We start from the raw sequence: 21,201 nt of genomic DNA, 5'->3' as shown, positions 1-21,201 counted from the left end.
TGGCGGGTTGTGGAATTCATACCTCATTAATGATTGCGGCTTTCCGTCCGGCAGTACGACCGACCGCGCCCTCACACGACGTACGTTTCACATGGAGGACGTACGTACGGATACCGGCGCGGCCATTATACGGCCGTATTTCAGATTTAGCACCGTCGACAAATGAAATCAATTAAAGCAAATCAAAACTGAGAAGGAATAATTTCATAATGCCAAGGGTAAGTTCGATTGTTTTCTTGTCTTTGTAAAAATGTAACGAGATAGTTGTGAAGGAGAAAAATATACGAGTTACGACTCACGAGCATGACGAGGAATATTCATGGAGGAATAAGAACACATGTTCTTATTCCTCCATGATCAGTTCAACCAACACAAACGCTCAGTCAGACACTTTCACTTTTGGCAGTGTATATTTTGCCGGAGACGGCAAACCTTTAGTAAACGTTAGTTTGCCGGATATGCACTGAACATGCGCAGTTACTGTTTTTTTGTACTTAAAGTTAAACATTTTCCGGTGACAAATTTTAGTCTGGCTCCATGCCAAAATTATCGTTGTAACCTCGTATTCACAAGATGGGATTCAGACCATTTTATAATTTCGGACTTTATTTCCCTTTTAAAAAAACGCAGTGGCTATTGTTACGGCAGCCGTAACGCATTTCCCATTTTCTATCCTTACGGTAGACTGCAACCTGGCAACTTTTATAAAAAAACATGACATTGACAAGAAAATATAAAATTAGAAGGAAAAAAGTGAATTTGAACTTTATGAAATTCGGACTTTATTTCCCTTTTAAAAAAAATCCTCCAAAGCCTCAGGTTAGAAAAGGAAAAAAATTCGAGTGCAAAACTGAGATTCGAACCCGCAACCTCGCGGTGCAAAATCCTACCCTCTATCGGCTGAGCTGGCGCACTGCTCGATACGACGTGGGGAAACAAATAATTATATACCCGCGTGCGTATCAAAAAAATATCGTAGAGGGCGCTAAACAACGAGTGCCGTAACGATAGCCACTTCGTTAAAAAAAATCCTCCAGAGCCACAAATCTGAAAAAGAAAATGTAATACTCTGCAAAAAAATGTTTGAGACATGTTAAAATAATAAAAGAAGAATATTCTTATTTATTTGGGGATGAGAAAAAAAAACCTTAAAAATGTGCTGCGATCGGAATCGAACCCAAGACATCCCGCTTATTAGAGCCTTTGCTTAACCACTACACCAAACGTGCTACACAACTTTTGGTGGGAATTTAATACATCTTATAATTCAGCCCTATCTTAAAGAGTACAGCGCCCTCTGTTGATATGGATTGCCGCCGGCAAACCTTTAGTAAACGTTAGTTTGCCGTCATTACCTCCGGCAAAATATCCACTATCTTCACTTTTCACTCAAGTTTCAACTTAAGTCTTCAACGTGCATGACATGTGCTGTGTTCAACATGCAATTATGCATGTACTGGCCTTGATGAAAGCTAGTCCAAGTAACTAGAAGAACTGGAGTAACTATAGAATGCAGGGCCACGCCGGAGCTAGCTTGAGTAACTCCAGCTGACATGCTCATATTCATTCACGTGTAGTGCTGGAGACATAACCTAGTCGTGAGAGTGTGGTAGCAAGCAAACTCAGTGCTTACGTTATTTCCAACCGCGTTTCCAATAGTAAACCCTGGATAGGAAACTTTCTTCCTGTATCCTGATTGGATACCGCAATTGGCTAGTAATGGATTTTTATCGTGTACTTGGTGCTATTATTCACAACGTGCAGTACGTGTTTTCGCGATCATTCGTCCACGCCTTCTCGAAAATACTGATTTCCTCTCCAATTTGCTCATATTAATATGAAATATGATACTGCATGTTGTCTCGATAAGATCGTAACAGTTTGATTTTAAAAATCGTGTTTTCGTAACTCACGCCGTGCTCGCGCTGCTACGAATTGACTCTGTTTTTACCCCAGACACCGCATACCAAAACAAACGCTAATGTGTAACACATATCCAGGCACCAGACTGTTCCTCATTTGCATACGTGTTCAAAAATCTTGCACATGCAAATGATCCAATATCAGGGTGAGAGAGCAGGTAGTGGTGGGCGCGTACTGCTCGACACCCTGGGGACGAGGTTGGGTAGCAAGAGACCCTAAAAATATGGCCTCTCAAAAATTGTTCATTTTCACCTCTAATATCCCACCCCAGAGTTCATTTACATACCTCATACATTCAGCAGTCATTTACGAAGCCTAGTGATCGACTTGAAACAGACCACCAAAAAAAAAGTGAAAAATCTTGACGATTTCGGTAGCTTGTCCGTAAAAATACGCCAGTTCCAACGGCTGTCTTCCATTTAATGTAAATGTATACAATTATGTAAATGTATGCATCATGTGATGACATCCAAAAAAAAGAAAAAAAGACAAGGCCTAAGTCCAAAGTAGGTCCCAGGTGGTGGCTACGCTGATACGCCGATACGGAGTGGGATTGAGTTTGGGAAGGGCGAAAGAGGGCGCTATTTTCCCTTTAAAAAAAAAAATCCCCCAAAGAGATGAATCAGTATACATACATGTACAATGTAAATTGAATGGGGAACATTGATAAAAAACAAAGTCCAAAGTAGGTCCCTAGGAGTGGCTATGCGGATACGGAATAGGAAGTGCACACGTATTGTTAGAGGGCAGTCAAGAAGTTCATTTTGCCATTTACCATTGGTTTTGCGCTCGGATGACCCCCCCCCCCCACCACGTGCGGATAATTTCTCAACTAAGAGAATGGTTCTGAAAAGAACCAGAGGTATAAACTCGACGTTCTGGTCAGTATGCTCTGACCGTCTTCAGTATGCTCTGACCAGAACGTCGAGTTTATACCTCTGGTTCTTTTCAGTATGCTCTGACTGTCTTCAGTATGCTCTGACCGGAACGTCGAGTTTATACCTCTGGTTCTTTTCAGTATGCTCTGACCGTCTTCAGTATGCTCTGACTGGAACGTCGAGTTTATACCTCTGGTTCTTAGTTGAGAAATTATCCGCACATGGTGTTTCCGCAAACCTTTCATTATGTAGTATCTCCACCATGCAAAGCCTCAAATTTTACTTGGAATTCAAGTCCCAGGACCTATCAGCCATCACAAAGCAATAACATGTCCTAAAAAGGCAAATTTAGAAGAGAAAACTAAGCATTTTATTCTGAGAAAGCACCTATAATTTTTCAGACCAGTCTCTTAGGGTTTGTGCACAGGTGGGTCAAGTTATGTCCAGGTATGGAATTCTTTTCCAAAAAATCCACTTTTGGTTATTGGACTTACCGTAGAGCAAGGAACAGTTAGTGACATTGAGTTAGTGATATTACAAACCAACAGGTATGCTGCAGTCTCGCAGATAGCGGGCAAGATTTTTTGAGGGAGATGTTGGGGTAAAGCGATAATGAAGACGACATTATGCAACCCGAAAATAAAAATGACATTGTTACGCCCCAAGTTGGTAATTGGGCTCAACATTTGTCATTACTCAAGTGTCCCAGTTGGGCAGGCCCAGCTGTGACCGGGGCCGGCCAGAGTGCCCTTTTTTTTTTTTGTACTCAACAGTCTGGGGTAATCCATGTTTGGGCACCTTGAAAAAAGGCTAGAGGACAAAACAGATTTGAATTAGATTTTTTTTCTCTGATTCATGGCTCTCGAGCTATTTTTTATATAAGGGAATTCAAGTCAATATAATGAAAGGTTTGCGGAAACACCATGTGCAGATAATTTCTCAACTAAGAGAATGGTTCTGAAAAGAACCAGAGGTATAAACTCGACGTTCTGGTCAGTATGCTCTGACCGTCTTCAGTATGCTCTGACCGGAACGTCGAGTTTATACCTCTGGTTCTTTTCAGAACCATTCTCTTAACTTTGAGAAATTATCCGCACATGGTGTTTCTGCAAACCTTTCATTATGTAGTATCTCCACCATGCAAAGCCTCAAATCTTACTTTGAATTCAAGTCCCAGGACTGCCCAGCTTTGTGTGGAGTCCTGCAGATAAAACCCCAATGAGACCTTCCTCAGTCATGGTTCGCAAATGCGCCGCCCTCTAACGTCAAGGTGAGGGGCAAGGCTTTGACTTTTTGAGGGAAATGTTGGGGTAAAATGAAAATAATGATAAAGATGACAACACAAAATAAAGATGGCGATCACAACAACGCACCATGAAATGCAAAACTGAATTGATTTGCATGGCATCAACTGAAACATTGTAAGAGAGTTGCATTTTCTACCAAAAGATACAATTACAAAACTATAAGTTCACTACAATTCAAAAAAAAAGACTGCTTAAATAGGTTTCAGAAGTGATTTTGCAATGATACATGATAAAAACGTTCTTGACTCTAACTTGACCAAAAACTAGGGAGGGGCCCCCAACTTCACAATCGCCCTGTTGCTCTGTGAATAGAATTTGACTGCATGATATCAGCAACATACATTCTGAAAATCTAATTTCTGCCCAAAGAACAAATACCATATAATTTGGTTTTGCCCAAAGGTTCTTATTTGTGATTCCTTTTTATAACTCCCGTTTCAAGCATCAGGAAGATTTTGTAGCCGTGCTGAACGACGAAAGCTGACACCTTATTTAAGGCATGGCTTGCAATGGAACAGACTTGTTGCTGTCCGTCAAAGACTGGCATTACCGAGCTGAGGGCAACGCCTCTTTTGTCATCTTTAACCCCACGGTGAGTCTAATAGCTTAACGGCGCAGTAGTTTTTATACAGTATCTGAAGTCATTCTTCCATCATTACAGTGCCAGGATTGGACTGCAGAAGTTTACCTGTTGTTGCAACTTACAACTTTAATCACTTCGTTGTGGGCTGGTCAATATCGAAAAAAAAAATTGGCATTTACATTTCCTCCCCTGACCTCCCTCCTCAAAGGGGGGAACAAAATAACACCAATACAACACGTTTTGGTGACTGTTTTCATGACTGACCAATTCCCCCTGAATTTCGTTTAGGTTGAAATATTTCCCGATATGTTTTTTTCATAATGTGTATTTATAATTCATAAGATGGAATTTTGAGCCGGGGTGATGTAAATCAAATTTGGTTTTGCCCTTCACCGACGTATATTACACTGTATTCTCAGTGTGCTACCTCCTGCGTGAAAATTGGGAAAATCACTCGGGTGGGATTCGAACCCATGACCTGCTTTCTAGAGCAGATGTGTACCACTTGATCACCGAGCTAACAGGATCGATTGGCTGGCTTGAATCTGATGTACATGTACATACATGTAGCAGTGGGTACCGCATTAACTATTCATAAGATGGAATTTTGCGTCGGGGTGGTGTAAATCAAATTAGGTTTTGCCCTTTGCCGATGTATATTACACGGTATACTCGGTGTATAGCGCACAAGATGCTACATCATTATTACCCTGCTTATTGTACCCATGAAAGATTCCAAAGATAATCTTAGCTCCCTGGGGAGTATAAATTTATACAGCTTGATGCTGCCATTTCGGCGCTAAGTAACTAAATTCAATCACAATAACCATGTCTGCTCTCACAGGTACCCACATTTACTCATGGGTGGGGGAAGAAGCGATGATTGACAAAATGCCTTGCCCAAGGGCACACGCACCATAGCCGCAGGCTGGACTTGAACCTGCAGAATTACCCGCAGACCACAAATTCAGTGCGCCAGACCACTAGGCCACGGCACATTTTAAGATGTGGACTTTTAAAATATGCTAACCTAGAAATGACGAAGATCCTCCAGCCAAAACTACAACACAAATGATTACACAGTTATGCAAATGTATAATGTGTGCATGATTTAATGGGCATCCTTACAACTTCTTTTGTAGACACGGACGATACTGAAATTAAGGAAGAGATGTGCTCCCAAGGAGTCAATTTTTGAGGTAAGATTGTAATTGTATTTAGAAGTACAGCAGAAACAAATGTCCATATTAACCCTAATCCGCCTCAATCTTCAAAATTCTCCTGGCGGTTTTCAGTGGAGGATATGAGGAGGATTAAGGATGGATGGTGTTTGAGAAACATGTGGATTTTGGAGGATTGAAGATAAACAGTGTTGAAGCACATGAGGATTTTGGAGGATTGAGGATGAATGGTGGTTGAAGCACATGAGGATTTTGGAGGATTGAGGATGAATGGTGTTTGAAGAGGAAGATGATTTTGGAGGATTGAGGATGGTTGTATTTTGAGAGGCAGGACTGTCTGACGATTTTGAAGGATTGAGGTGCTGGGTATCCCTCCTTTAAACATGAGTGCAGAATTTTGGAGGATTTTGGAGGATTGAGGATGGTTCCTTGCAAATAGGGCATAGAGGGTTGGGATTAATTTTGGTTTTATGTAATAATAAAGAGAAATTTTCAAATTAGCCCTAACTCCCTAAGTATAAGTAGACCTACATGTACTAAGAAACTTCCTATGAAATAAAAATCCACCAAATTCATCACTCCGGGTTGTGCAGAAAATGCGTCGGTACCAAATCCGACAAAATCAACCCGGTTGCAAAGTCATCCAGTAAACAAAAACCCTAACCCCCCAGTAGATCCCCAGGACTACCCTGCTAAATCCAACAGAGTCTGAGTTTCCTGCTCAGTCCAACCCAGTCCCACACAACCAAACTTGCCTAGTTGTGTTGGGTGCCTGAACGTATAAAATGACTGGCATGCTCAATCCAACAGAATCCAACTGTGCCTTGTTTTTTTTCTGTACAACTTAGTGATATTTACCAGTACCCAACAGAGCCCGACTCTGAATGTTTTTAGTTGCCTGCTGAATCCAACAGATTTCAACAGGAATAGATTCAAGGGGTTTACACCTCAATCCAACAGGCCCCAACGGAAATGTAAAATCGTTGGATCCTGTTGGATTGAGCAGGGTTAGGGTTAATATCAAGTCCACCAGTGACGTTAGTGGTGAATTTTGATGAATTCCGTACCAATGACTTATATAAAAACTAATTAGTACTTTTGCAGCCTTCTTGACAGTGTGCTTGTGGTAGGGTGTATTCTTTGAATAGTTCACAATATAGACCCTGATCACAGGCATCTTCTGGGTGCACAACTTTGTTCCAAATAGTAAACCTCTTCTGCATCCATCGTTTCTGAATGAAAAAAATAAATAAACAAAATACCCTCAAATATGGGGAATACAAAGAATCTATTTCAATATCTACATTGATGCTTGGCTGCAAGACTAATTGCCTCAAAAGCAAATGGCATCAAGCTGCTTCTGGAATGCTTGAAGGTAGAAAAAAATAAAAGTACAATGATTTGAAGAAAGTGTTGGCAGGTTTTGGTTTTGGAGAAAACCGTAGAATGTCAAGATTGTCAAGTACATCATACATTCTCTGCATCTGATTGAATTCGAACCCGAGTCACCAAAGGTTGTAGTTGAGGAAAGTACTACTGTTGCTACTAATTTGTCCATTATGATGTTTTGATTTGTTGCAGGTCATGGCTGATGATTTGCAACCATTCCAAGGGTTTATAGAGACTGTAATTGAACCGTTATTGGGAACGGAATATATCTGTCTGTCGGTATGTATCTTAAAATTTCACCCCCCCCCAAAAAAAAAGCCCCTCCCCCTGAAGACAAGATTTTGCTTTGTAAAGCGCATGTGAAGGGGACTATCGCACGGGTAGTGCCACGCATGCGCATTTACCCTGTGCGTGAATACTCGCGTGCGTGCTTGGTAAACAGCAAAAAGAGCGGCTTGCACGTGATAGTGAATAGACCAGCGAGAATTCAGCTCTCAATTATGAATATGAGGTATAGTGATCCTTCTTGTCTCATGCTAGTGAGCGTTACGTTAATTAAATCTGGTGAGTTCAAAAGACGAATTGCCATAAGTTAGGTATTTGAAAAACAAACAAACAAGAGTTTACTCAAACCAATGAGAGCCTCCAATTGTGGCCACCGTAACTCAAAGAGACTAATACCTACATAATTATGTTATTCTTGCCATTTTCATAAATGGGTATTACTCTGAACACACAGGCAATGATCCCAGTCAACCAAGCCTTCCTAGAGAGGGTCGCTCAGTATTTTGAACCCCAACGCCCAGAGAAGCGCCTTCATAAGCAGGTTGACATCAGCAAGAAATACGCCCTCAGCCTCCCCGATTTCTGCTTCCTTCGATATCCACATAAAATGCAGTCACAGGGTCCAACGTTTTGCATTGAACTAAAGGTAAGATGCTGATTTGTTGTTGCATTAGATGGGTCGCACTCTGTACTCTGTATTTGTGAGTGCTAATGCGAACGCCAATTTGTGACGTCACAGCAAATGTAAGTTCCCAAAAGTTGACACATATCAACTTGAGCCTATTTCACAGTGAATGCTTTGTGGTGATGGATTTGCTTACAGTTTTTGCCTTTGCATGAAGTGTAATTAACCAGCTTTAACTCATTGTCTATTGCTTATACCTTTTTGTACATTAAAAAAAAATAATTGCAGAATATTTTCTGGAAGGTTAAATAGCTGAAATGTGATCAATATGAAATGAAAACAGTTCACGATCTTTCATGCTTTGCATGGTCATCTAGGATTATTTTGATCTATTTTCAACTGTTTTTTTTTTAAAGATTTGGTACATTAGATTTTTTTTTTTAAGAATCTTTTGCAATTCAGGAGACAAAAGTAATGCTCATTATAACCTAAAGTTTGAAACAGTTTGGCATTCCACTGTACTCAGAATTTTCGTCTTTGCATATTGTGTTTCTTTTTTCTCAGCCAAAGAGAGGCTTTTTGCCCGTGTCGGGTCACATTCCTGACGATCTTGCCATCAAGTATTCTGTCTGTCGTTACTGTCTTCTCCAACAATATAAGGTCAGTTGCCCACTGAGTGACCAATCAGATTGTCGGTTTGATCACGACTGGCCAATCAGAATAAGGCCGTTTCCCAATTGTCAGATACAAAGGTTAAGTTCCAGGCCAGTCTGGCCCTTTGGATCAACACAGGAACTTTAAAATTACAACATCACCCTATGAAGTCTCAGTATTTAACCCTCCTCGTGGGACGTCAATATTCAGAGCAATATGTAAAACCCTTTGAAACCCTGCAGGTCAGTTTCAGGTGACGGGATAAGAAGTAAAGCTAACTGTGTCACACACAAAAACAGCACTGTAGAGATCAGTGAAGCGTGACCAACACTGCCTGCTTGCCCCCTGTTACAACTGATAATGTAGTCACCAACTGATAACGTATCACAAACCGACAGTGTCACACAAGAAAATTGATAGCGTAGTAAAATGTACTACATTATATAACCGACATACAGATCCTTGTCATTTGATTGGTGGAACTCACATCACGTGGCATTCGTTATTGCTCCCGTTCATGCCGCGGCTCAAAAAGTTCTATCCGCCCATGGGGAATGGGAAATACTATTCAACAGTTAGGATCATGACGCGGTATTTGTGTGCAAATGCATGCTGGTGTGCACGTTCAGCGTTGCGCGTAGCGCGTATTGTTCCAAAGAGCCAGCGTTACAGCGTTGGGTTCAAACATTTTCGTGAAAGGGTGGTTTGGAAGAGAGAAATACATTTTCCTCCGGTTTTGTTTTGAAAAAAGTTCAAATATATCAAATGACAAGGATCTATATGTCAGTTTTATATAAAACAAATATTGAGTGGCTTTAAATTGTGAAATGGGAGGAATATTATCGCTCGGTAAAATCTGGACTTTTCCAGTTCACTCGGCTTCGCCTCGTGAAATGGAAAAGTCCAGATTTTACCTTGCGATAATATTCCTCCCATTCCACGCTGAGCCACTCAATATTTGTATACTATCAGTTAATTGTTGTTACATTATTGGTCCTAACCGATAATGTAACAAACATTGACTGATAGTTTAGTAACATTTAGCACACTATCAGTCAATTTGTGTTACATTATCAGTTAGTGATACAGTATCGGTTGATTTGTACGACATCGGCTGATGATAAGTTATCCATTGGTTACTACATTATCAGTTGTAACCCCCTGATGAGCTTAACCACTCCAAAGAATTGTGCTGGAGTGAAGTGTTATCCATACTCCACTGAAGATTACCTCAAAGGAATTTGAAGTTGGGGTGCTAAACTATACTTGGCAAAAGTGGTTTTCCAAAACTTGGGCGGGTTAATAAGGGAATAAATGTGTGCTCCGGAGGTTTTAATCACTCGTTTAATACCGCTTAGAGTCTGGGTGCTGATAATTACCCGAGCCGGAGGCGAGGGTAATTATCAGCACCCAGACTCTAAGCGGTATTAAACAGAGTGATAAATACCGACCGAGCACATATTTATTCCCATTCATAAATACCTTATCCGTATAAAAATATCAAATAATTCGTTCAAAAATCCCGATTTTGTTCAACAAGTTCACTTCATGCTTTTTGAAACATCCCTCTAGCAAAATAATGGAGTGTTCAGCTGGCGAGTAAGATGTAAACAACCCTTTTATGGAGATTGACGCGCACGTAACATGTTCTGCGCGATGTCACGCAGAACGCACCTGGGGCGTTGCGTTTTGAATTTAGAACTATAAAATTCTGACTCGCTTGTAGTGTTGCGCATGCCTACGTGAGGATTGTGAGCGTTCAACCAATGAAACGGTAAGAGGCACTGGATTTTTAGGAGTCCACATTTTATTGTGACACTGGAAAAGTGTTTAAGACCAGCTAGCGATGTCTTTATCATCCGTTTAAGACCGGCCACGTGACGGGCTCTCGACCAATAGGAATAGCTAAACTGTCTGAGGTATTTATGAATAATCAATAATACAACAATTATTTAATTCCTTGGGCATGTCTTTAGTCTGGAAGCTCTGGGCACATGTGATTTTACCAGTTATTCCCTCATTTGACTCTGTTCATGTTTTTTTTTTTTTTTACATTTCTGTTAATAATTTGCATTTTTAAAATCCCATTTATTTGAAAGGTTCAACAGGGTATATGGGAGAAGCGTAGTCATTACTGTCCACTAGACCTATTTTCGTGGTAAGTTTGATGTCTCCTAGTGTAATGAACGACCCATCGGTGAAATAAATGGAATAAACAAAGTGCATTGTGAACCAGCGTTCAGGTTCAGTTAAAGGGAAAATACAACATTTGCAAACATCAAAAAATAAAACTACCAAATCATTTTGAAATACCTTGCTGGACTGTTAGTGAATGACAGTGTAAAGCATCCTGTAAAATCATGGCACCTGGTATACTGTCATTTTCATGAAAAGTGGTATTTTTGTATCAATTTCCAACGCTGATCGGCCGATCAGCGTTGGAAACAACTGGCTTTTTTTTTCAAATACTGGCCCCAATTGACCATCGCACTTGTTTGCAATCGATTACAAACCTATGAACGGGTACGAGCCAGCTAGACTGGTTCCCTGACCTTACAATTCCCCAATGTATGTAAACTGCTCTGTTTCTTCTTATATTGAGTCAGGGAACCAGACTACAGGAAAATGATTGTTTTTCTTGGTTTTTATAGCATTTTCGAACCCAAAACCTCAAAAAAGTCAGTGTAACTGTATTTGCTACATATTTCCAACCCCCCAATTCCATCCATTTCTGAAAATTACAGCAAAAGCAAACGATGTATATTCCCTTTAATACTCACTGATAAAGATAGATTTCAATGCATGTTCAGTCTTAAACATGTTCAGGCATTGTCTTTTGATAAATTAGCAAGCATAACACATAATCTGAATTCCCGTTTTTGTTGAAATTGTTATTCAGCGCTGCCAATCGTATTTTGGAATTAGACAGCAGCACCACACACGTTGACTAAGCTGTAACTCTGGGGGAGGGGGATAAGTAATCATGTTTTAGTATATCTAGCTAGAAAACTAAACGGAAAAAATGTTGCAACCTGATGCCACTTTTTTCTTCATATATCATCTCAATGAAGGTCAGTCATTGCAAAAATGATGATAAGACATGAATCTGGGTCTGAGAAACATTTCCAATTTGGTTGGAAATACTTGGAACATTTTCTTGACTCTCCATAGACTTTGTACACAGTCTGGGAAGTGGCGTCAGGTTGCAACATTTTTTCCAACTAAACTGCTAATTAAGAAAGCTAGGCCGACATTGAACACTTGGCTCTACAGTGGTTCTCTCTTAATGCTGTCATTGTTTTCTTCTTAAAATAAAGCGAATTTCAGTGTATTTATGCAATGTACCTGTGGGAGTGTGGCCTAGCAGTTAGGTTTGTAACTCATGATCAGCAGGTCGGGGTTCAAATCCAGGTACTGGCCATTCGATGTGTCCTTGGGCAAGCCACTTCACCCCCACTTGCCTCTCTCCACCCAGGAGTATAAGTGGGTACCAGCATTTAACTGGGGAATAACCTACGATGGACTGGTGTCCCGTCCAGGGGAAATATTCTCAGTCGTTTCATGCCAAGGAAACGGGAGATAAATGCTGGCCTGATGGGCCATAATGGCTCATGACAGACTTGACTTGACTTTACCTATCAAGGAACTGCTTTGCTTTTATGTGTTATGGTTCATTATTTTGACATGTGATTTGTTTTGTAACAATCGTTTCAGCGACCCATCCAGAATGAAGTACAGCCTCAATATGTTGCTGGAAAACCCTCAGAACAACTTGAGGATCTTTAAGGTAAAAAACAAACCGACAAGCATACCAACCGTGCTCGCGTTATATTTCATGGATAATGATGTTCAAAATTTTCCAGGAAAACCTTTTTTCTTGATCATCTTGACTGGCTCATCAGTGGAAGTTATCACCAAACTCTGCCCAGTTTGAAATTTATTTTTTTGGCTGAAGTTTTGTATCGGTTTTGTTCATGTTGTGCAGGGTCAGCTTCAGATGTTGAATTCTGTTTCAAAAGATTGACACTGTTGATTTGAAAATAAATGGCCTCTTGTTGTATCTGTCATGTAAACCTTCTAATTCAAGCAGTGGATGAGGTTTCTGATTTCAATGAATTTCTGGCAGAGTCACCACCAATCACAAGTCATCTAGTCTCAAATGTGCTGTGACCAGTTGCCTAGCGAAAGAAAAATGTTCGGGGGGGGGGGGGGGGGGGTGGCTCTGAAATTGAGACGAAGCCGGGGTTTGGAACGGCCTGAGACTGAGGGTTTAAGCCATGTCCGCATACAGCGCAAGCAGGCCATGCGCAAGCAGGTCGTATGTGGAGAGAATTGTTCAGTGTGTTTATCCTTTCTTCTCCCTCCCCCCCCCCAATCACCCACCCACCCATTGCTACCAACCGCCCCTCAACCACCCACCCACCCATTGCTACCCACCCCCACCCCCCCTCAACCACCCACCCACCCATTGCTACCAAGCACCCCTCAACCACCCACCCACCCATTGCTACCCATCCCCACCCCCCCTCAACCACCCACTCACCCACCCATTGCTACCCACCCCCACCCCCCCCCCTCGACCACCCACCCATTGCTACCAACCGTCCTTCCACTACCCACCCACCCACCCACCCATTGCTACCCACCCCCACCCCCCCCCTCAACCACCCACCCACCCACCCATTGCTACCCACCCCCACCCCCCTCAACCACCACCCACCCACCCACCCACCCATTCCTTTGCTGTTTTTTCATCATTGTTACTAGTGGCCTGACTTTTATGATTGCCATGACTGCAAGTATTGTGGTTGGAAGGCTAACCATAACTTCGTTGAAATATGCAGTCCTTCCGTTTTTAACAGGATGGCGTCGCCATCTACCACGTCCAGGAGAAGTCCACCCCAACTGAGGCTGAACAAGGTGAATTAGTGGAGCACCTGCGGCAATACTTTGAGGATGACTGTGTTGGGGAGAAGAAGATCCCAGAAAGTCCGCTCCAAAGGTGGGTCAAGAAAAGAAAAGGAACCAAAACAGAGTGTGTGCTCTGGACTTTTCCAGTTCACTCGGCTTCGCCTCGTGAAATGGAAAAGCTCAGATTTTACCTTGCGATAATATTCCTCCCATTCCACGATGAGCCACTCAATATTTGTATAACATCGCACTTCATTTTTGAGTTAATGGTTCCATGAAGAATTGGTAGTTCATTGTTTCAAACTGTGTCCTTAAAGTTCCAGTTTGGAAACCTCAGTTGGGGAAATTAGTATAATTTTTTGACATTGTACATGTGTCGGGTAATTTGTTTCCTTGTTTTTGTGTACGCAGCTCCTGCGTCCAGTCGTTTCTAGATGTCATCATACAGGCCTTGATGTCATCCAGTACAAAGAATGGAATCAAGCAAAGAGCGCATGCCAACAGATCAATGCAGGGATTACAGACGTGTGCTGAGAGTGGATATAGCAGCTGTTATAAAGGTACTCATAATGATGCCTGGAGTAAAGGTGTGCCGATCGAAGACACGTTATGCTAGGTGGTCTGGGGGCTTGCTAGGGGGTCTGGGGGCTCCCCCCTCCCCCTCTCCCCCTCCCCCTCCCTCTCCCCCCAAAATTTTTTAAATCTACTATACTTTCTCCTGCATTCTAAGAAAATTTGAGAATAAATTTAGGAACTTTAGCATTCCATTTATTATTTTTGGCCCCATTTCACTAGTATCCTAACATTAGTCAGCGGCTAATTTTTTTTTTGGGGGGGGTGGGGGTCGCAACCCCCGTAACCTCCCCCTAGATCCTGGGCCCTGCTTGACTGTAGACAGTTTATGATCAACTTCTAAAAGCAACTGAGATGGAACGCATTTAATAGTTTGCTGAAAGTATGCGGCTTGAGATTCGGTCCATACTCTGTGTAAATGTGCATGTGAACTTTGTCATGGAAATTACTGGCACTGCAACTTTCCAACACAAACAATTTGCTAAGGGAGTAAATTTCAGCCCCGACATGTTCAAACGCCGATGTTTTCAAGTGTCATCAAATTTGCCGTACATCCATGTGTGCCATGTGGCCAGGGATCTTTTCAGAAAACTTTAAAAAGTACAATAAATAACTTTTGAAGTAATCTCTGATGATCAAAAACTCAGTAAAAGCCCTCGTCCCATTTCAGACAAATACCCGACCGGAGTGAGCATGAAGCCGAGTGACAACTGCATCCTGAGGAGACTTGTGGCCGGCCAGTCGTTGACTGTCCTAGAGATTGATGTCATCTTGCCACTCTATCAGAAGGTCTTGCAGTACATCAAGCTGCATCCTGAACACAGGTACTGTTTGGTCTTGACAATTGCCCAGTGTTTCCTGTTGGAAGTATACTTGAGTGGTCTGTGCGCCGCTTTATATAAGCACATTATAAGCATGTTAGCACAAAAATAATGTGCTTATATCAAGTGCCATAAAAGCGACGCACAGACCGCTCCAGTATATCAATAAGAGTGCATTGGAGATGCAAAGGTAACCTGCTTTAAAAAAAAATCGTCGGAGGGTTGCAAATGTGCAATTTTTGGTTAACATGTTAAGTTAACCCTCCTATGCAAACATACATTCTGTGCCAAGTACCGTAATTTCCTGCGGATAAGGCGCGCGGTGGATAAGGCGCAGGTCCCTAAAATCACCCCCAAAAAAATCAAACGCCAACAGATAAGGCGCACCGCCGCATAAGACGCATGTTTGACCGCACACAGAAGAACACCAGGCGTCACCCGGTGTCGGTACATCGCCACAAAGGGGCCATTGTGTTGCCTTAGAACGATCACACTATTCGGAGGATGAATTAAGCCGTGTCCGCACTGGACTTTTTTTTTGGAAGGTTTTACCGAGACGATAGTAAAATGAGAAATGGTCAAATGTGACCACTGTCCGCACTTGGACTTTCGACACGGGAAAATTTACCCAGACCGCGTGGGAGAAGTAACCGAGCTGTCACAGTGTCAGTATAATTACTCACCGTACACAGAAAACAAATTGCCGATCACATTTTCAGCCGCCGATACGCACAGTAATATTACACACGCCATTTGCATGCACAACATAATCGTTTACACGATATTATTTCATCTTGACACGCTAAATCTTGACGAAAAGGCCTGTAATTCTGACGCATTTGTGATGCACGTCGTCGAAGCCATGCCGCTGTAGGATATTCCGTGCGGCAGCAGTGCCATCAGTATTCGTTGGTTCCCATCGCATGCTTACAGAATCAAAGCTATGATGTGGGCCAGGAACCAGTGACTACGGCCTACATACGGTACCGGACCATGATGTTCCGTGCATGACTACAGTAGCGTATCAGGACGAATTTGGATCGTAGAAAATAACATACATCGGTGGAGAAAGAGAATTTCCGCAAATTAATTCTCAGAACGTGATCTCTCTTCTCTGTGTATGTATTTGTCCGTTGAAATATATATTTTAACGAGATTTTACCGCTCGGACTTGATGATACACCGCAGCGTGTTTCTACAAAATGTTCGGCCACACGTGCACTGAGGTTCGCGCGGTCTCTGTATGCATAACATGGCGCTCGGGCCGGAAGTACGCTTTCCTGAGCCGCTTTTACCGACTCGCACTGTTTTCATCTTGATCTTCAGGCTTGCAGACTTCGAAGATATCCTGTACAATAAACACCCTCAACGTTCACACAATAGAATTTGAGTGAATGCGATTTCCAAACGTTTAAGTAATTCTGATTGCAGCATTTTCGGAATGAAAAAACGGCCACAAAGAAAAACGTTTGTATGACGGCATTGTTGGAACGAAAGCACGATCACTATTAAAGGGGGATCAACGCATTGCGGCATTGTTGGAAGGAAAGCACGATCATGGGGGATCAACACATCGCGGCATTGTTGGAATGAAAATACGGTCACAATGTCTGGAGAGTTGAGCCTTGGTTGATCGCATTATTGATTGCGGCATTGAAAGAATTCTTCACACAAAGACCGTCACTTTGAACTCAAGCGACACCAGATAAGGCGCACCTGTAGATAAGGCGCAGCGATGTTTTTGTGGTCTAGAAAGTCAGATAAGACGCGTCTTATCCGCAGGAAATTACGGTAGTCCTTTCAGTCAAAATCAAAAAGTGACTGTTTTCAACAGTTAAGAATTCCGAGCCTACATAAAGCTTGATCGACTGGCTGTTTTGGCTGGGACTGTTTAAGCAGCTTGATACCGCTATGCTTTGACTCCTTGTGAGTGATGAAACAGCTGTGACCACAACTTGCCTGCTTTGTCTTCGGACCCAGTTGTCTAGTTACAGTGCTTGCTTGACATATGATCAGACTGCTGGTGACTAGCCTTTGTTAAAAGTAAAGCAGGGGAAGTGGAATTGAATTTTGACTGTCTGTTACTGTTTAAATAGCAGGAGGGTTAAAGATAATGTTGCGTTAACCCTAATGTACCTGAATACATCAAAATCCAGGCCCCCCCCCCCCCTGTTTCGGGAGATTTTGGCAGATTCAGGATACCTCCATATTGCAGAAACTGGGGGATTTCGATGGATTCAGGATTGTAAGCCTAGCGGAACTGCAGGATTTTGATGGATTCTGGATACCTCCATATTGAGCTGTTGGGGGACTTTGTGGATTTAGGATCTCAACAGAATAACTCTTTGGCTATGTTTACTGCTTGTAGCCCTGCCAGGTCTGTCACATGCTGTACAAAAATGTATGTACCGGGCGGTTGGGAGCTTGTGACTGCAGCTTATTAGGCTTTAGCATATAAACAATGGATTATGTACATAACCCATCCAGACAAAGCAATGCTGGGGTGGGACAATGGCTCATTGAAATAGCCCTTCCAGACAATGCAAACATCTAGTATGCATAATTACCCACAGCCCAAGTTGAAAGGAAAAGCAACCCACATCATATCCACCAGCAGTTGAACCATGCATTTGGTATATTTTGATGGATTCTATGCAACAACACACATCACAATTTTCATGCGAGCATGGTATCCTGAATCCGTCAAAAATCCACCAGAAATTTAGGTGATGGATTTTGAAGACTCTATGGAAAAACATGCTGTATTTTTTTTTATGCCACCATGGTATCCTGAATCTGCCAGAATCCATCAAGACTTTTGCTGATGGACTTTGGCAGATTCTGGATACCTCCAGTATCTACACTGGGGGATTCTGATGGACTAAGGATACCAGCATCTTTTGCGTGTCAAAATTGGTGGATTTCGGCGGATTCAGGATACGTTCTAGTAAAAGAGCTCCAGGAGTTAGGGTTTAACTTGGATAGTAGTTCTTTAAAATAGCTCGACCGCTCCTTTTCAAATACACAGTGAGAAATACCGTCTGGATTTTCCGTACGACGAGGATTTCTCGAGCATGGATGAGGAGACCTGGAGGTTTCTGGGCAATCTCAAGAATGGACGGACTAACGGGACGCTAGACGTCTCGGGCATCAGCATCAAGGATGCGGTGCAACTGATCCGGGAATATCTCATCACTCGCACCTTGCAAGACTGCTCCATCATGCTGGCTGTGCAACTGGTCACACAGGAGAAAAGGTGAATGGATCAAATGTACAGACTAAATCTGGTGAACAAAAGTAGAAGCCATTACTCTGTGAAACCATGCTTGCGCGCATCACGCACACGTTCTGAAATTTGAGGCATGTGCATTTTGGTTACCTTTTCAGAGCATTGAGCACTGGCACAGGTGCACAGTTAAGGTTCTGCCTCACTAATGGCTCCTATGGAGGTTGTCAAATTCACCTTTTCTTTGTGGAAGCATTACATATCTCTCTTTGAATTGTGTAGCTTTGAGAAGAAGTGGTCGACTCAATGCTTCCAAAAGTATGCTCTTCTACGTCGGTGAAGGGCAGAACCTGATATTGGTATGCACTTCTTGTTCTCACTCTCCAGAGGACAAATAGAGCGCAATGTTTGAAACGCCTAGTTAACAGGTTCTTCTAAGAACCAAAAAAAAGAGGAAGAAGAAAAAGCAAAAAAAAAACACCAAACACCACCAAACCAGATATACATGATTGTTCTACCACAAACTCCTTGGTGATTTCTCATCTTGAGTCCGTTTTGTTTTCTAAAAATGTGTGATTTTTGGAGGAGCTCGTCCATTAAAAGCCCTATTATTCCTTCTTTATGATTTGTTCTCCTAGTTCCCCCCTGCCTTGCAGTGTCTCACTGGTCCAGTCTCCTCAGGGTAGGCGTTACTTATATTCAGCATCCGTTGTGGATCTAGACCCAAAGCCGTCCACCAAAATACCCACGTACGAATCGCTGGACAGGAAGATTGCACGGGGTTACGTCAGACGACATCAGAATGGAATTGTGGAGCCATCAGTGGTCACTCCAGGCTGCTGATGCCTAACTCCCTGAGTTGTAATGAGTCATCACAAGTCATCACAAGTTGTCACCAGTCATCACAACTGTTAATAAGTTGTCACAAGTGACCTCAAGTCATCACAAGTCGTCATAAGTTCACTGCTAGTCATCACAAGTTGTCACCAGTCATCACAACTCATCACCAGTCGTCACCAAGTGATCTCAAGTCATCACAAGTCCTCGTAAGTTCACTGCTAGTCATCACAAGTTGTCACCAGTCATCACAACTCATCATCAGTCGTCACCAAGTGACCTCAAGTCATCACAAGCTATCACAAGTCTCATAAGTTCACTGCTAGTCATCGCAAGTTGTCACCAGTCATCACAATGCATCAAAAGTTGTCACAAGTCATCACAAGTCAATTGCTTGTTTTTTTTCAATTTCACCAGTCTCAAGTCAAGTCAGAAGCTCTTCAAATGCGCTCTGACAAGGGCATTCCTTTCTTATCCTCATCTCATGTGTTTTTGTGACATTACTGGATTGATTTTTGATTTTTGACTTGTGACCTGACCTGATTTTAACTCGATTCACTTGTGAGTGACCTGTAATGACTTGATTTCAACTCTGCTTGATGTCCCAATGCGATCCGTGCACAAACTAAAGAGGGCGCTTTTTTACCACTTTTGAGAGCCCAGTGCACATGACACAACAACGCCTGCGCATCCTGGTTTGTGCACGTATTACGTGAAGTACGCATGACTTATGACATTGTGAATGTGCACAAAGCCATAGCATATTCGTGTGACCATCAAGCGTCATCGGCAATGCATTCAAAGGTTGTCTCCCAGTGGTCTCCACCAACTCTCCCTTTCTGACCGTTGAGGGGGTACTTGCGCATGGAGCTCATACACTGAGGCTGAACAGCGGTTGGATATATCCAGTACACCGCTCCAAGCCCCTTTCTCCCCCCCCCCCTCCTAGAACCCAGAGCAGGCCCACCGACTTGCATTTGCCTCCCATTCCCACCCCCAGCCTCCCATGTGCCGTCATGTATTATTTGTTGGTAGGTAGCTAAGCATTATGTCTTTTGCAGTGGATTTGTACTGTCGTATTCGGAGTCGGTAACCATGGTACTAAACCCAGTGACATCACCGGGCATTGAATAAGCCAGTTTGACATTCCATCTTTAAGTGTGCTTGCATTAATATTTGTTAATTTTCTCTCCGGAATATATATCAGCCATGCAAGAAACTCATAAAATTAACGTTACAGAAAAATTGGAAAAAAAAAAAAAAAATCTTAAATTAACGCCAAAAAAAAAAATAAGTCGGTCTCTGGTCAGCGCGCGCGTCGATTTTAAGCATGCGCGTCGATCTTTTTTTTTTCCAAAATGTTCCGCGGTAGCTCCAACAGCGCCCTCTATTTCCGCACCTCCTCAATTTTTTTTAACAAAGAGCACCAAGGAATGGGAAATTGCACCAAGGCAAATGATCGAAAGCACCAAGGCAAATTATGGAGGCCACCAATGTACATGAGGACACCAAAAAAAGCAAAATAGTACCCACCTTGTCTGTACAATCCAAGCTGAAGAAAAAAAAAAAAAATGAAAAAAAAAAAAAAAGCCGCGTGGCCGCGTCAATTCCGGAACTTTGGTCTGACCAGAGACCGAATATTTTTTTTTTGGCCTAATAAAAGAAATTTCAAAATGTCCTATGCCATGTCATAGTACTTTTGTTGTGTTTTGTTACATTTTTCTTGAGAAATATATTTACTTCCTCTTTTCGATAACCTGAAATTTGCAGCTTTTTACCATTGCTCACAATGTGCACATTGAAGAAATGTGCACATTTATCTGCCGTGTTTATTACGAAAGTGAATATTCTGAAATCTGGATGTCAACATTTGCAGTTAGGATATGGAATTGGCTTATAAGTTTTGTAGTGTAGCGTTTATATATTATTGATGTATCCAAGAGAACATGTACAAAACAGTAATGCATAAGTTTATACTATGTTTTTTTTTACCGTTGTGGAAATCTGT

The 21,201-nt window shown here is 42.2% G+C and overlaps 1 protein-coding gene across 3 annotated transcripts; it reads left to right on the top strand.

Moving 5' to 3' along the window:
• Nucleotides 1-61: 61 nt before the first annotated feature.
• On the top strand, nucleotides 62-20,469 carry LOC119726679 (inositol-pentakisphosphate 2-kinase-like). Of its 3 annotated transcripts, none has more exons than XM_038198466.1 (13): nucleotides 62-218; nucleotides 4,557-4,700; nucleotides 5,834-5,890; nucleotides 7,454-7,540; nucleotides 8,001-8,192; nucleotides 8,736-8,831; nucleotides 10,925-10,983; nucleotides 12,540-12,612; nucleotides 13,688-13,827; nucleotides 14,148-14,296; nucleotides 14,980-15,133; nucleotides 18,159-18,386; nucleotides 18,995-20,469. In XM_038198466.1, exons 2-13 carry the CDS (start codon nucleotides 4,608-4,610, stop codon nucleotides 19,197-19,199), a joined length of 1,533 nt encoding a protein of 510 aa, XP_038054394.1. In that variant the 5' UTR covers nucleotides 62-218; nucleotides 4,557-4,607; the 3' UTR covers nucleotides 19,200-20,469. The 3 variants fall into 3 exon arrangements, with proteins under 3 accessions (XP_038054394.1, XP_038054392.1, XP_038054393.1); XM_038198464.1 differs by having other exon boundaries at nucleotides 63-218; nucleotides 4,551-4,700; XM_038198465.1 differs by lacking the exon at nucleotides 62-218 and adding an exon at nucleotides 3,965-4,071 and having other exon boundaries at nucleotides 4,551-4,700.
• Nucleotides 20,470-21,201: the final 732 nt, after the last annotated feature.

This window comes from Patiria miniata, unplaced genomic scaffold, assembly GCF_015706575.1.
Source record: "Patiria miniata isolate m_02_andy unplaced genomic scaffold, ASM1570657v1 HiC_scaffold_2, whole genome shotgun sequence".
NCBI classification, from domain to species: Eukaryota; Metazoa; Echinodermata; class Asteroidea; order Valvatida; family Asterinidae; genus Patiria; species Patiria miniata.
This window is presented reverse-complemented; position numbering and strand designations above follow the sequence as displayed.